The sequence below is a fragment of the Opisthocomus hoazin genome, chromosome 2 (assembly GCF_030867145.1).
Source record: "Opisthocomus hoazin isolate bOpiHoa1 chromosome 2, bOpiHoa1.hap1, whole genome shotgun sequence".
Lineage (NCBI taxonomy): Eukaryota > Metazoa > Chordata > Aves > Opisthocomiformes > Opisthocomidae > Opisthocomus > Opisthocomus hoazin.
In genome coordinates this window covers 58,079,666-58,093,486 of record NC_134415.1, presented here as the reverse complement: position 1 = coordinate 58,093,486, position 13,821 = coordinate 58,079,666, and the positions used below count along the sequence as shown (strand labels likewise).

General features: G+C 41.4%; 1 protein-coding gene across 4 annotated transcripts in view; it reads right to left on the bottom strand.

Moving 5' to 3' along the window:
• Positions 1-5,922: 5,922 nt before the first annotated feature.
• Positions 5,923-13,821, bottom strand: part of PCMT1 (protein-L-isoaspartate (D-aspartate) O-methyltransferase) — a 36,731-nt gene continuing 28,832 nt past the window's right edge. For 2 of the 4 annotated variants that reach the window (XM_075413782.1, XM_075413781.1), the window contains exon 8: positions 5,923-8,181. Coding sequence is in view for 1 of the 4 variants with exons in the window: in XM_075413781.1 (XP_075269896.1) it covers positions 8,169-8,181 (13 nt within the window). In the remaining 3 variants the exon portion in view is untranslated. Of the gene's footprint in view, positions 8,182-11,278; positions 13,379-13,821 lie in introns of all 4 variants that reach the window. The other 2 variants (XR_012763156.1, XR_012763155.1) reach the window with 2 other exon arrangements.

Genomic DNA, 13,821 nt, shown 5'->3' with positions numbered 1-13,821 from the left:
AGCTCTAATAAACTTATTTTATTCTTATATTTCTTGCATTGCCTTTATTTTCAGCTGCCAGCTAAACTTTCTGCTATGAGACTATAGCATGAGAGCAGACAGAAGTATGTTTCTTCTCTCTGTGAAACAGCCTTAAAAGAAGCTGGAGCTTGTATGGTGGGGGCAGTCGTTGAGGTATTTTGTTGCAGGAAGACCGAGAAGAACAGAGCATCTGCCTCCGTGACCCATCTCTGGAGCCATACGTGAGCTGCGCAGGACAGCAGTCGCAGAGCTGGCTGTGCCGGCTGCTGAGGGAACCCGGGTGCCACTGCTCCTTGTGCAGATCCCTCCTGCCACGTCATGCAAAGTCTGGTTGTTCATACTTCAGTGTTACACCGGGTCTAGGAGAAACTGCTGCTGATGCTGCCCGTTCCTCGCTTGGAAGCCCGGCCTCTCTTCCCTCCCAGCCTGCAGCCGGCATGGCAAATAGCACAAGACCCGAAAGACCACATTTTAAATGCAGCCTTCTAGGAAAGACGCACTGCCCACCTGGTTGGGGTATTGTTTCCCAACATTGAAATTCATTTGGAGTTTTAATTATATATCTAGTTCTCCTTCACGGCCTTACCATAGCAGCAAGAAAAGTAGTCTTTTCTCACTGTGCCCATAGTGCTCCTATTACCGAAGCCCATTACGCCGGCACGCGGCCAGCCGGAGAACAAAAGGTTTGTTCTTGTTCTTCCGGGCAGGACAGCAGCGAGACCCCCGACAAAGCACCAGCCCGCGAGCACAGCCACAGTGTGGGAAGCTGCTCAGCTTCCCAGCCACTTTACCCAGCCACAGGCTTCGCTGCTGTGCCGCTGCAAGTGGAACCAGCCATCGTGGATTTCGCGTACGACAGGCAGGAATAAAACACTTGCAGGCAGAGCTGGAGCGAGAGCAGCGAGAGTGAGTGCAGCACGGGAGTCCAACTATCGCTGTGTTGTAGCTGCCACGCAGGGACTCTTCTTTCCAGGCGGGGCGATGGTGACGGTTGCTGCTGTGCAGACCACCAGCCTGAGGCCAGTTACTTCGCCGGTCATTGGAAACTCCGCAGCTGGACTGAAATAAAAAACAAAGCTTGCACCTTACCAGAAAGCCCAGACATCATCAGCTAGATGAAGAGCAAAACAAAGTTAGCAAAATAACAGACTGGCTGGGCAGCTCCTGCAATTAATACACACTGGTCTCAATAACATGCGTTTTCATTTAATAGCTTTCATGCTGTTTGACTTCAAAGACGCGATACTGAACGGCTGAGCCAGGGCACATCTGAGCACCAGCAGCTGCGGCAAGAGGCCATTGCTGACGTGCCGGAGGTCTGCCCCTTGCTCCCCGGGCTGCTCCCAGCCATTGCCTCCTGCCGACGCCGCTTCCATGTCCCCTTTCCAGCCGCTTCCAAAGTTGGGGCTCTTTCTCCAAGTGCAAAGGGGCCTTCTGAGCCAGCACTGCTTCTGCCCTGCCTTCATGGTTGCTTCATTAACTGCTTTCGTGGCTTCTCATGCAAACTTCAAGAGCTAGTGAGCTTTAGGCAGTGCTTACACCTCAGCAGAAGCCAGCTATTCTGCGTGAAAACCATCGCCACTTGAGGCCGGTCAGATGTTCTTCCTGGCCTAAGCGCTGACACGTGTCTATCCACACATCTCAGCCCACCTATTTTTACTACCAGCGTACTTTAGGCAGATAAGCAGAGAAGAGCTTGATCTGCTCTGGTATCACACACCTGGGGATATCACTGCTCTGTATTAGGAGAGGTCGTTACAATTTGTGTCGTCAGTGCATTCTAATGTTGATCAAGGTAAGTATTTCGGTTAGAGCGCTTTTCATATTTTCAATTGTTTTGCCCTTCAGGTCACCTTGCGCACACTTAAGGGCACAAATTATTTCAAAGTAACAAGCAATACTCACCTGAGTCTCACGCACAATTAGAAGTCAGGCTTTTTCTGTACCATGGGTTGCTTGCTGCCCGCTTCTGCAGGGGATCCCAGGCTGAACACCCCCACTGCAGTCTGTCCGTAGCCCTGCAGGAGTACAGCAGGGGCAGTTCCAAAAGCACATTTGCAAAACAAGAAGGCTGAAATAGGTCAGTGTGATGCTCCATTTGCTTTTTAAATCCTAGATAAAGCGTCAGAGTTTCAATCTCGAACTGCACAGAGCGAGCCAGCGGCACAAAGCGACAGCAACGCCAGCGCGGCACCCCAAACAAAAAGAGCGCCTTTCCAGTAAGCCCCAGCAGGATTCAGTCACGCATCGCTGAGGTCTGCGCTTGCTGCTTATGCAACCGGCAGGAATTAGGGTTTTTCAGTTTCTAATGGCACAAGCTAAAAAAGTAAAAGCAAAGGAAAAAGCTAGAAAAGATTCAGAGAGCACTGACGGACATAAAGGCCAGACAGATGCAATAAACACATAGCAATTAGTATGGAAGAAAAGAGCCCACGGAACAACAGGCTTGACCTGAGTAAGAAAAAGGAAAACACACTGTAAACAGGGAATATTTAGAGAAAACATAGAAGTATAGAAGGTATAGATATAGAAGTACCTTTGCCACATATTTTTCAACTAATAGTTACTTAAGTCAGAAAGTGAGAAATGCATTTGTAACACAACAGAAGCGCCTGCTGAACACTGCGCTCTGCACTGGAGCTCTAAAACACAAAGAGAAGTCTAGAAGGACTGAATCAGCACAGAATGCCAGTTCAGAAACAAGTTTTTAAAGGTACCTGCTAGAATTTTTGCATTTGTGAGGCTTCTGGCTGACAGTTATAAACCACTCACAAATGAATGAAAAGCGCATTTTGAGCAGGCTGAGAAACAACAGGCAAGGCAGGGAGGTTCGGTGCTGTGATGGACCGAGAGTCACAGCGTGCAAGCATGTCCTCACCTGTTCAGCCAACAGAAATGTTCAATCCCGTTTTAAAGAGGACAGAGCAAGAAATTTTAACGTTGTTCTTCACAGCGACCAGTTTCTAACGCACAAGAGAGACTCATTAAAGATACCTAAATTCAAAACAAATGGCCAAACAACAGACACAGAGGGAGCAGGAAATTTGACTGGGTGCAGGACTGGAAAGGACTTGAAAGCAGGCAGCACAAGGGAAATCTGGGACCATGGAGAAAGCATCCCCAATGGCTAATTCCTTGTGCAGGAGATTACTTTCCTGAGGCTGCCTCTGTATTGAGAAGACGAGCTTCTCTAGACCTCTGATCAGAGCATTAGCCTAGGCAGATGCTCTGAATCACCCATTTCCCTAACCAAAGGCCCTTGAGAGCGCTCTCCTAGTCCATAAGACACCTGAAATAATAGTTACCAATTAACCACAGATGACCCTTCTCCATTATAGCAAAAAAAAAAAAAAAAAGTATTTGGTAGAACATGGTAAACAAGATACTTAATCTGTTCATAACGAATACATGTAAGATGCGAACATATGCCTAAACATGGCTGGAAAAAGGACTTCAGCTCCTCAGTAGCATTGGGGAACGTTTTCAAGGGTATATCTATCAGGTCAGTTCCTCAGAAGGATATGATGCAAATGGCTGGACTACAAAAAAAAAAAAAAAAAATCATAAAAAGATCGAAGTGAGATCTCAGAGAAACTCTATCAACAATCTTTACGAAAATAATCTGTTGCTGCTAAACCAGAGTTTTGTTAAAAAGGCACAGGATTAAGTTTTTCCAGTTTTCAAGTTTCATGTGATGAGACACAAAGAGAATTCTTTCCATTTCTCCTTCCTGAAGCTTTCAGGCAATTTTCAATGGGCAGCTGGAACTCCTCCATACGTATTTCAGCAATAACGATGTCCGTTCAGTTCATCATTTAAAGAAACATGATGTTAGTTCCTGAGTACATTCTGCTGAGCATCTCATTAACACCCTGCCAAGAGACAAGAGAACAGTAATCGCCTTTCATGGGAAAACCCCGGACGCATCAGCTGCAGTATGCATTTGTGCTGCCTGTGAAACTCCCCCCTGGAACGGAAAGCAGCCCCGTATGTCAAGGATGAAACGGGGCAGGTAAACAGGACACGTATAGGAAATTTTACAGCATCTCTGCCTGCATAAAGCCAGCTTCCAGTCCAAGCCGATTACCCCAGACCTGGCTGAGGCACAGAAACCCAAACCTTGGCGCCGGGTGCTCTGAGCACACAAGTGCCTATCGGTTACAGTAAGGGAAAGGGGTTTGTGACACCCAAAGAGCGTCTGTGCACTGCCCACAACTGGCCTTCAGCCTTCCAGTTATAAGCAGATGGACAAAAACTCAAAGAGATCCAACAAAGGCAAACTATGAGCCCACAAAACCAACTTAAACCCCATGCTTGAACCTGTCCACGGTATACCACAGTATTTAACCTCTAATTTACACTTCCTCACGTGTAAAGTCCGGATGTCCTGAGATGCAAAAAGACCAGTTTCAGACACCATCATCTCTCGCACCCCCTGCACACATGCAGCCTTTAGGGCAGCACTTCCCCTCTGTGCTGTTTGGTGGTGGTTGTTCTGCACACTGTGCTTGCAGGACCCTCTTCATGCCTTTTTGCTGAGCCAGGACCACCGCTCATTCACTTCAGCAGAATGCCTCTTCCACGTCATTTGGGACAAAGAACAAGGGTTCCATAAAGGTAGTGAGTGTTACTGGATCTTTCTAACTGCATCATAAAATGCTCAAAATCAGCTAAATGGAACCAGAGATACAAATTACAAGCCTGGTTTGCATTACTTATCCTTTGCATCATGTCAAAATCAAGAAGGAATTGCAATCGTATCCTCTTTCTGTGAACTGCATTTCAACCAAATGCAGCACATCCTAGGGCACATTAACGAGCAAAGGAAGAAAACACTGCTGTTGGAAGAACGGGTTAACACCCTTCTTTCTGGCACAAATGGCAGTATTAGTTCAGAGTTTTCCTCTGAGTATTTTAGTTTCCCTCTTTGTGTCGATGGTTAATTCCACCACAGTCCCTCCATGCTCAAAAACCCTGCAGCTCGTCACCTGTCACACAAGCACTGCACACGCAGAAAGAACTGCTGCCAGCCAGATGCTCCAGAGCCCACCACGTAGAGCCCCCCTGCCCCGGGTGTTATTCCCCGCTTCAAATTTGCTGAGTACAAAACATTTCAGGAATGATCCAGGCGGCCTCAATCAGCAGTGCTGGCGCACACCCCCTGCGCGCGTTCCCCTCCAAAAAAAAAAAAAAGTCATGTAATGGTGTCTCTGCTCTCGAGCGAGCTGGCTAGTTTGAATGGAAGTAGTAAATAAAGAGGCGATTCCTGCTGTGTAAACAGAAAGCACCCGTACAGCACACCAAACTGCTCTTCTCTGTGGAGCTTCGGGTGAGTTTGAGATACAGGTACGGGCCCTTGGCTCCTCTGCCCAAACTCTGGAGGTCTTCTGGTGCCTGATGCCTGGAAACAGCCAGACAAGTGACTGCTGCTGGTTCAGCCAATCTGTTCTCCCAAGTCGTTCTGTCTTAGAGGCGATCCTAACAATCCAGCGTAGCATCACTGCACCTCTCACAAGAAGGCAAACTTCAGTCCTTGCAAGCAGCAGATCATACACTCCGAGCTGGCCGGATTCAGGTGCAGACAGCAGGCAGAATTCACACAGGGCACCCGCAGCCTGCTCCCCAAAACACACAGATGTGACCTGAAAGACATTCCAGACAGCCAGGTGAACCTCCACTCGTATTCCACATGGCATTACCAGGCTTGGTAACTGCTGCAGTATGATGCAATACTTTAACTGAAAACAGACACATAGTTCTGGTCATTTAGTATACCAGTGCTTTTAGACATTACATGCTTGCTTTCTTTTTGGACATGTGAAGTCCTGTGAAGATTAAAAAAAACAAACAAACAAAAACGACCAACCACCAAAACCCCACAAAACCAGACAGACACCTAGGTACAGCTTCCTCTCAATTTGTTTTATTTGGCAAAATAGCAATTCAGACAGTTCACACAGCATTTATTCAAGCTCTTCAAATCTTCTGCATTTCAACTTGTTCTCTTCTCCAAGAAGTTTTTACTTCAGAACCACTGCTCCATCACGGAGGGGCTTGCATTTTCCAGTTCCTAAATGCTACTCCTGGGTACTCCCTTCTGTCCGAGTACCTTGACCATCGCCAACCCCTTCAGCGCCATGGGTGCACTAATCCCAACAGCCTTGGTCCCTGAAGTCTTACACCTCCCGAAGTGGTTCTCCCCAGAAAGGTTGTCGCCAGGTCTCAGCTTTATCACCTCTTCCAAGTTAGGCTAGCTTATTACACTGTGTCCAGAGACAAGAATTTGGATACAGCTGAGCTCATATCTTTCATTTAACTGATTAAATTAGTGAGAAGATGTAAATAAAGATGAACTCAATTTGAATGATACAGTGACCAAAAGGTTGAACATTAGCATGCATCATTTAAGATATTTCACTTCAACACCAAGAACTAGATTCACAGCTGATTGTGGGTTAGTACAAATTTGTCAGACACAAATAGGTTTTTCTGAATTGCATTTTCTAGAATACACGCTATATTAATTCCTTTATAAGATTAATCTTTGTGTATGTGCTCCCAGGCTGCGGTCAGATCAGGAAGTGGTACATTAACTTCCAAACATCTAAATAAATTGATACATATTTGTTACTCAGGAAAAGAATGAGGCTGACCTTCAAAAGGAGGTATATTCAAAATGTTCCTTTCTCATAGTCAGAGACCTTTGAATTTTAACCTTTATGTTTTCAGGGATTAATCGTATCACAAAATTACCGCTGTTCCACCACAAAGAGTCAAATGTATTTTTGCAGCGATCACTATGGGTTGTTTTATGTAAGTTATTTTATTCTATAGTTCTTTTTACTATATTAAAAAAAGTAATGATTACATGCTGTTTACTTTAACTCCTAGTTGCTCAAATCTGAGCAACATGCCTCAAGACATACTTCCCCCCCTTTCCCAAAGCAGCTCACCTTACTGTACTGCTTTGCAATTTGCTGTTGACATTTTACAGTACCAAAACAGAAAACTTGGGGCAGAAAAAAGGTTTATAGCATTCCAACTACTCTTTCATAAGAAAATTGAACAACTGCATCTCTACCTGTACTTAGGAGTCCGGGATTCGTTATTCCTTCTGCATGTGACATGTCTTCCCTGTGTAGCAATTAAGAATCCACTTTCTAAAAAGCCAGAATTTTTCCTGGGTGCCCACAGTCAGCAAAATGAGAACATTAATACAGCAAATGGCTTTGCCAAAAGCAGCTTTCTTTCAGAACCAAACTGGATTTTATTTTTTTTAAATAAAGAATCTAACAATCCATATCTCAGTAGTCTACTACATACTGGTCCTAATCTTCCACACAAGCACACAACCAGCCTTTTGCTTTTAACTTTATTTGGCAAAGCAGTGTTGCATAAACTGTTCAGTGATTGGGACATAGCTTACACCATATTTCCGGAGTTAAATCCATGTGCATCACATCAGCAGTGAGCTACAAACCAAAACAGAATTTCAAGATTCCATTAATTAATTTTAGAAGGAAAGGAAAACCCATGTCTGTTATATCCAACTTGAACAGCAACGTTTGACAAGAGCAGCCACCCACCTCTTATGTCTTGAAGTTTAGTATATACAAATGCCTGGTTTTAAGGTAATAAAGCAGCTGATTGTATCTACTACATGCTAGTCTATGACACCATGTCAAAAGCTTAGAAAGGAAGTTCATCTCCTTTTAGTAGCATCTAGCAGACATCGGAACACAGAAAACCTGGTGTTACCTACATAGTGTTGTAAGGTGCACAGAAGCAGTTTTACCAAGGGACACAGGAGCCAAGAGAAGTGAGTGTTCAAGTACCCCCATCAAAATTAGAGTTCACAAGCTATAGGTCTTTATCTGCAGTTTTGCAGAAATCCACTTGGAACAGATGAAAGTAAAATAAAGGCATGTTAAATAAACAGTGCCCACATAAAACTTTCCACCATTTCTTTATCAGATTTGCCTTAGCATCTAAAAAAAAAGAAATAAACACCACGCTTTTCCATGCTGATAACAACAGTATAATGAAGTCCAAAACAAGCTGCAATGCTGTTGGTTTTCAAAAAGCTTTTAGAACTGGAGATGAGCAGTCCACTGTAACACTATGTTTGGGTCAAGATGATGTAGCTTTTACAATTCATCCCTGTAGAAAGAAAACATATGCAGTTATGTTTCTCCTCCCCTTGGAAATCATACTTGAAAAGTTTTGATACTGAATCAGACTACATTTAAGTGCTCAAGCACATCAGCAAAACCTCAGAAGTCTCTTCAAGCATTTAAGGCAAAAAAAAAAAACAGCAAAGGAAAGGCAACAGCAATCCTGTATCATCTCATACTATTATATGATGTATTGTGAAATATGGGTCCCTCTGTTTTACATTTAATGGATCATTTGCTTTAGTGAGCATTCCCCACACCACACACATAGTTACACAGCTACCTGTCATCCAAATTCTGTTGGCTACATGCTGGCAAGAAACTGAGCCAACATTACTAGACAGAGTATTGGCAAAAAACATTCTCTGTAGCTGCCAAAAATGCAAGTTTAGCTTCAGCTGCAGTTTCTCAAGAAAGCTAGGAGCACAGTCTCATAGCAACATCATGCAGTTTGTGCCACCTATTTTATTTCACAGAGGAGTTCAATTAGCTCCCGAAGAAACTACACTAAATCAGGACTAAGTTAAGGCAGGGGTGGGAGCAGGGTGGGGTGTGTGGGCATGTTAAAAGGAGATTCAGGTTGGAAAAATGATGCATCAAGAAGCCTCTCTAAATCACTATGAGGAATCTAGAAAATGCAGGCTTTTGTTCCTGCAGGACATTTAAAACACATTGAAACAGGAAACCCATAGAACCCATATTCCAAAAGTGAAAGTATCATATATTAGTGATTCATTTAAATATTTCTAAAGCATTAACTTTAATGTCCACCAAATCTGAAAGCTGCGCACTGTGCCAATATGAATATTGGAAAATTCAAACAGAAGTGTTTGCTTCTCCCCGCCCGCCCCCCAAGGCACAAAAAATCCATAAACTCGCAATGAGTTTGCTGCAATTTTTGTTTTAGTAGGGGCATAACCCTCATTAGCCAAAGCAAACACTGTCTGAATTAAGAAAAACTTCACTAATGTGGTTGCTGGCTCAATACACAATAGTATTTCCAGCTATCATGCAAACTAACCCACAAAAATATAGTGCTACGTGCATACAAGCAAAAGCTTTAAAGTTACAAAGGCATTGTCCTTCAGGAATCACATAGCATGGAATGACAGCATGCAACACATTTTAAAAGCAACCGAAACGGCTGTTGCAACTAGTGCTTAAATGACTAGTTTTCTATCTAATGCAGCTGGGATGCAAACCTTGTGATTTATTAGTGATAAATATTTGCATTCTTTGCACTTTGCACTGCCTTTCAATAGTGAGGTACTCATCATACAGCCTCAGAATGTTGCAGTAATTACAGAAAGCTGAAAAAAGTAGAACACATCTTGGCAGAGGTAAAGAAAAATCTGTTTCTAGCCAAAGGTTTGGAAGTTTTCCATATTTGCCTATTTCACAGAATGGGCACTTGCTTACTTTAAACAGATAAAAATAAACATCTGATACTCAGTTTAAAACACAGTGCCAGTGAATATAGGACAAGTACTTCATTCAACCTTAATGCTTCCAGGAGATGCATCATCACTTAACATTTATAACTTCAAAAAGTATATATAAGTAATGACTACTGCTATTGTTGGTTTAGTCTTGTATGTCGAACTGCTAATGTGATTTTCACCCTGATTCCTACCATATACTCTCATAGCTTTGTAAAAGCCTGGCCTTTTACTGTGACAAACAATTCTTAATCTTTTAAACCCAAACTAGATCCTCAAGAAATAAGCCTAAGAAAATTTCCCTATTTACTCTGAAACTATTGAACATGATAATTTTACTCAGCCACAGACATTGGCAGAGTTTTTGCACAGTGTTGCTTAACGTACTAAAGTGTGGGGTTTTTTCCTTCATTTTACAAAATGGTATTTGCACTTCGAATTCAAGTAAGTGATACTAACATGGCAATGTTTTAATTGTTGGTATTTTGCATTGCTTTAAGCTATTCATGACCCAATAATAACGTTCCTAGGGATCAGCTTCCCTGAAGAGATTTTTCGCTTGCTCTTCACTACTCATTAACCTAACCAGCATCCCAGCCCAAAGCAATCCATGACGTACGTGTTAAAATTATGCAGCATTTATTTTCTACTGTTATGAGAAGCTGAGCTAATATGTGCACTATTGGATTAAACATATTAGAAAGCTACAGATAAGTCTTAGATCATCAGGTAGGTAACATTTCTCAGCTTTCCACCTCATGTGAACAGCTTGGAGACTTAAATACACATTGCAGAAGAGCATCAGTTGACCTGAACTTCAGTTGTACAGATCAGAAGCTGCCAAGCTATGAAATCTACCAGGCTTCCAACTACTGGGAAGAAACAGGATACTTGCTTACCCTCCCAGCAGTAAAAGACCTATCCTGCAACAAAACTTATCAGGAGGCTCAAAAGACAACTGCTGTTTCCTTGTTAAAAATACCCTGTTGTCCTCTAGAGCCAAAGGAAACATCTACCAATTATTTTGTATTTTTCTCCCCTTTCTGGCCATGACTATTTGCTATGATTCTTACACAACTCATATCAATTTCCCTCCACCTTCATATATGCACTCCTTCCAATCCGCTTACTATCTCCTGCAAAATAAGCAATACCTATATTTAGGTTTTAAGTCATCACAATAGTCCTTCTCAGGCCCTTGGAATTCTAACAAGGGAAAAAGTCGTCTCATATTGTCAACTGAGGCACTGAAGCAACTTTATAAGCTCAAGTTAAAGCAAATTTCAGAAGTCATTACCTCAAAATTACTATTCTAACAATAAATTTAACAAAGTTTGAAAACTTTTGGCTTACTAGTAGGAAAAACATACACAGGAATGTTCCACATTTCCCAGTGGAAGTATCTAACAACAAACTAAGAAACATTCTCAGAAAAATCTAATAGGTAACGTTTCAGGTAAATGCGAGAGCTTATTGGGGTGGGGTGGGGATATCACAAATCTTATCAACAGTAAGAAATAACAGAAGTTTGAGATACAGGTAAGTCATGAAGCTTTGCGATCTGTCTCCACCTCTTTGGTAGAAGGCATTCAAATTAAATATTTGAACAAGCATTTATAAACTTATCTGAAATCTGTAACTCACTCTTTTTGATCCACTTCAATTTTCTTGTCATTAGGCAGCATATGACTTTCTCTTTTTGATACATCATTCATCTATGAAAAATACGCTGTCATTACTGATACTGTATTTCTAATTCATATTAGGCTACACTGAATTTCAGTATCTACTCAGTGTTTCAGCAGCCAATTATTTCTCCCTTTGTAATTTTTAAAGGTAACTAGACACAATATTTGGCCTTGTAACATTTTAATCTGGAAATGTGGTGTTACAAAGTATTTATTTGCTATATTCAATCATCAAATTGAGAGATAGATTGAAATGCCAAAGAAAAGCAATTTTCTCTGCAACTTATTATCTCAGTTACATCACATGCATTTTTGCATAATACATAAATTTTAAGTTTAACCTAAAATATTTTATGCATAGATACTTTGCTTATTTTTGCCAAAGTAAAATAAACACTTCGACCATAATCTTTAGTCTGCATAGCTGAAGAAATTCTGGGCAAACAATTCCTGCTAATTTCAATTGAAATTAGACAACTAGTTCATCGGGGGCATTTGAAACACTGAATAAGAGTTTCTAAGCAGACACATATTAAAATATTTCCTAATAGATACACTTTCCAAAAGGGTGTTTAATCACATTGTATGTACAGATAAGTGGGACAGTAACAGCCCCAGTCTAGTCACTGCATTTTTTACTCAGAAAGGATATACTGTCATTATAATTTTGTATTTAATCAGCAAATATGAATTTAGCATGACATTTATAAATAATTTCTACTAATGCAATGTTTTAAGTTAAAAAAACTTGTTAACTTTTAAAAACAGCTGCTTGTTTAGAAATAAAATCCATTATTGCAGCAGAGGCTCACTGCTAAGCATTCCTTACATTGCTACTCTCTTTGAATTGTCTCCAAAGAAGTAGTAAGTGATCTCTCAGAGAATTTAAAATCAGAGAGATCTTAATTTACGCAAGAACTGCCAATAAGCTGTGTTCTTAACTGTGCAGCATAAGAGGGCTCCTCTCCTCCCCACCTACCAGTAATAAAAAAAACAATTAATAATTGGGAAATTTTATATGAAAGGACAAAACATCTTTACCAGCATAATCACATAAGTGGGCACCTATTGCTGCATCTCTGGTACAGTGATGCATTTTATTTTGTACCAAAGATAGGGTTCCTGTGTATAGTTTTCTTCCAAATGTCTCACCGAGTCACATTTGAGAAGATTGCAACTAGTGTTTGGAGCTTAAAAATACTACTGTGGCTGAACCAAAACTAGAAAATTATGGATTAAATTTAAAGAAATCCAACAATATTCACAAAATAAGATTCTTTATTTAGCACCACAACACCAATTTATCAAAATCCAAGGAGTCTTTTGCTTCCAGCTAGTCCAGATTTTGCTAGAAGTTCCAGCCTTATGTCATGAAGAATGATGCAGAGCGTCTGAAGGTAGGTTTGACTTCAAACACCACTTGCAGATTGAGTTGCTGTTGTGCTGCTCTGTGTAGAGCACCTTGCAGCCCTTGTAAGGAACTGTACTAACTTCTCCAAGATGTGAATGGCTAAGCAACATTTCAAGTGGCTTCTTTCTTGCCAGCTGGAAGGTCTGCTAGCCTAGAAAAATGCTGCTGGACTATCCACTGTATTTTGTGCAGGGACACCAATTCTTAATGTGATGAATCCGCTACCTGCATTAGGAATGAAACTGCATAACAAACTAAGACGATGACAAGCTAAATAGACAGGATTCTTGAGGTACTCTGAAGATGATTGTACAATGAGTTTTAGATTTACAACAACTGGAGTCTCTCATACACTACGGCTTCTTATTACAGAAAGACGTAAAGACACTCTGAGGAGTCTGACTGATCTCTGCTCACAGGTCTTCAAAATTTAGGAAAGATAAATTGGAATTTAGGAAGTACAGAAAAAAAATATCTTTCATCTTTGATGCTAGCATAGCTAATAAATGCTGATTTATAATTAGGAGTTTCCTTACCAGCAGCTTGGACTCACCAATAAGGAAAAACAACAAAAAAGACAGACGTGACCTCCTGTAAGGTCCGCAGTGCACTGGCAGTTATCCTTCAGAAGGGAATGGGAATTTTCTTCGGATCACAAAAAGGACAATTAGAGAAAAAATAAACATTATGAGTAGTGGACTTCTGAGATTTCCTTTAACAGAGATTTCTAAGTCTGAATCAAATTTAAATGTACGTAGCAAGAAACAGCCTCTATGCCACTGTAGTGATCAAGGTAACCCTTCAAGCTAAGCACTTGCCTTTTCTGACAACACCAGTGTATATTCTTAACATATGAAAAAAAAAAAATCAAGATCTATTTCATAAAAGAACAGAAACCGGTAAGAAAATCTGAGGAAAAGACCCCCACAATACTCATGACCTAAGAAGGCCCAAAGACAATCTATTACTCCTTCATGAGGCAGCAGAGAAAACAGTACAAAACCGCACAGAAGAGATGACCTTAGAATTCTAGTCCGTAATACACTACAGCACCTTCACTAGCAGTAAAGGATAATCACTGTCATTCC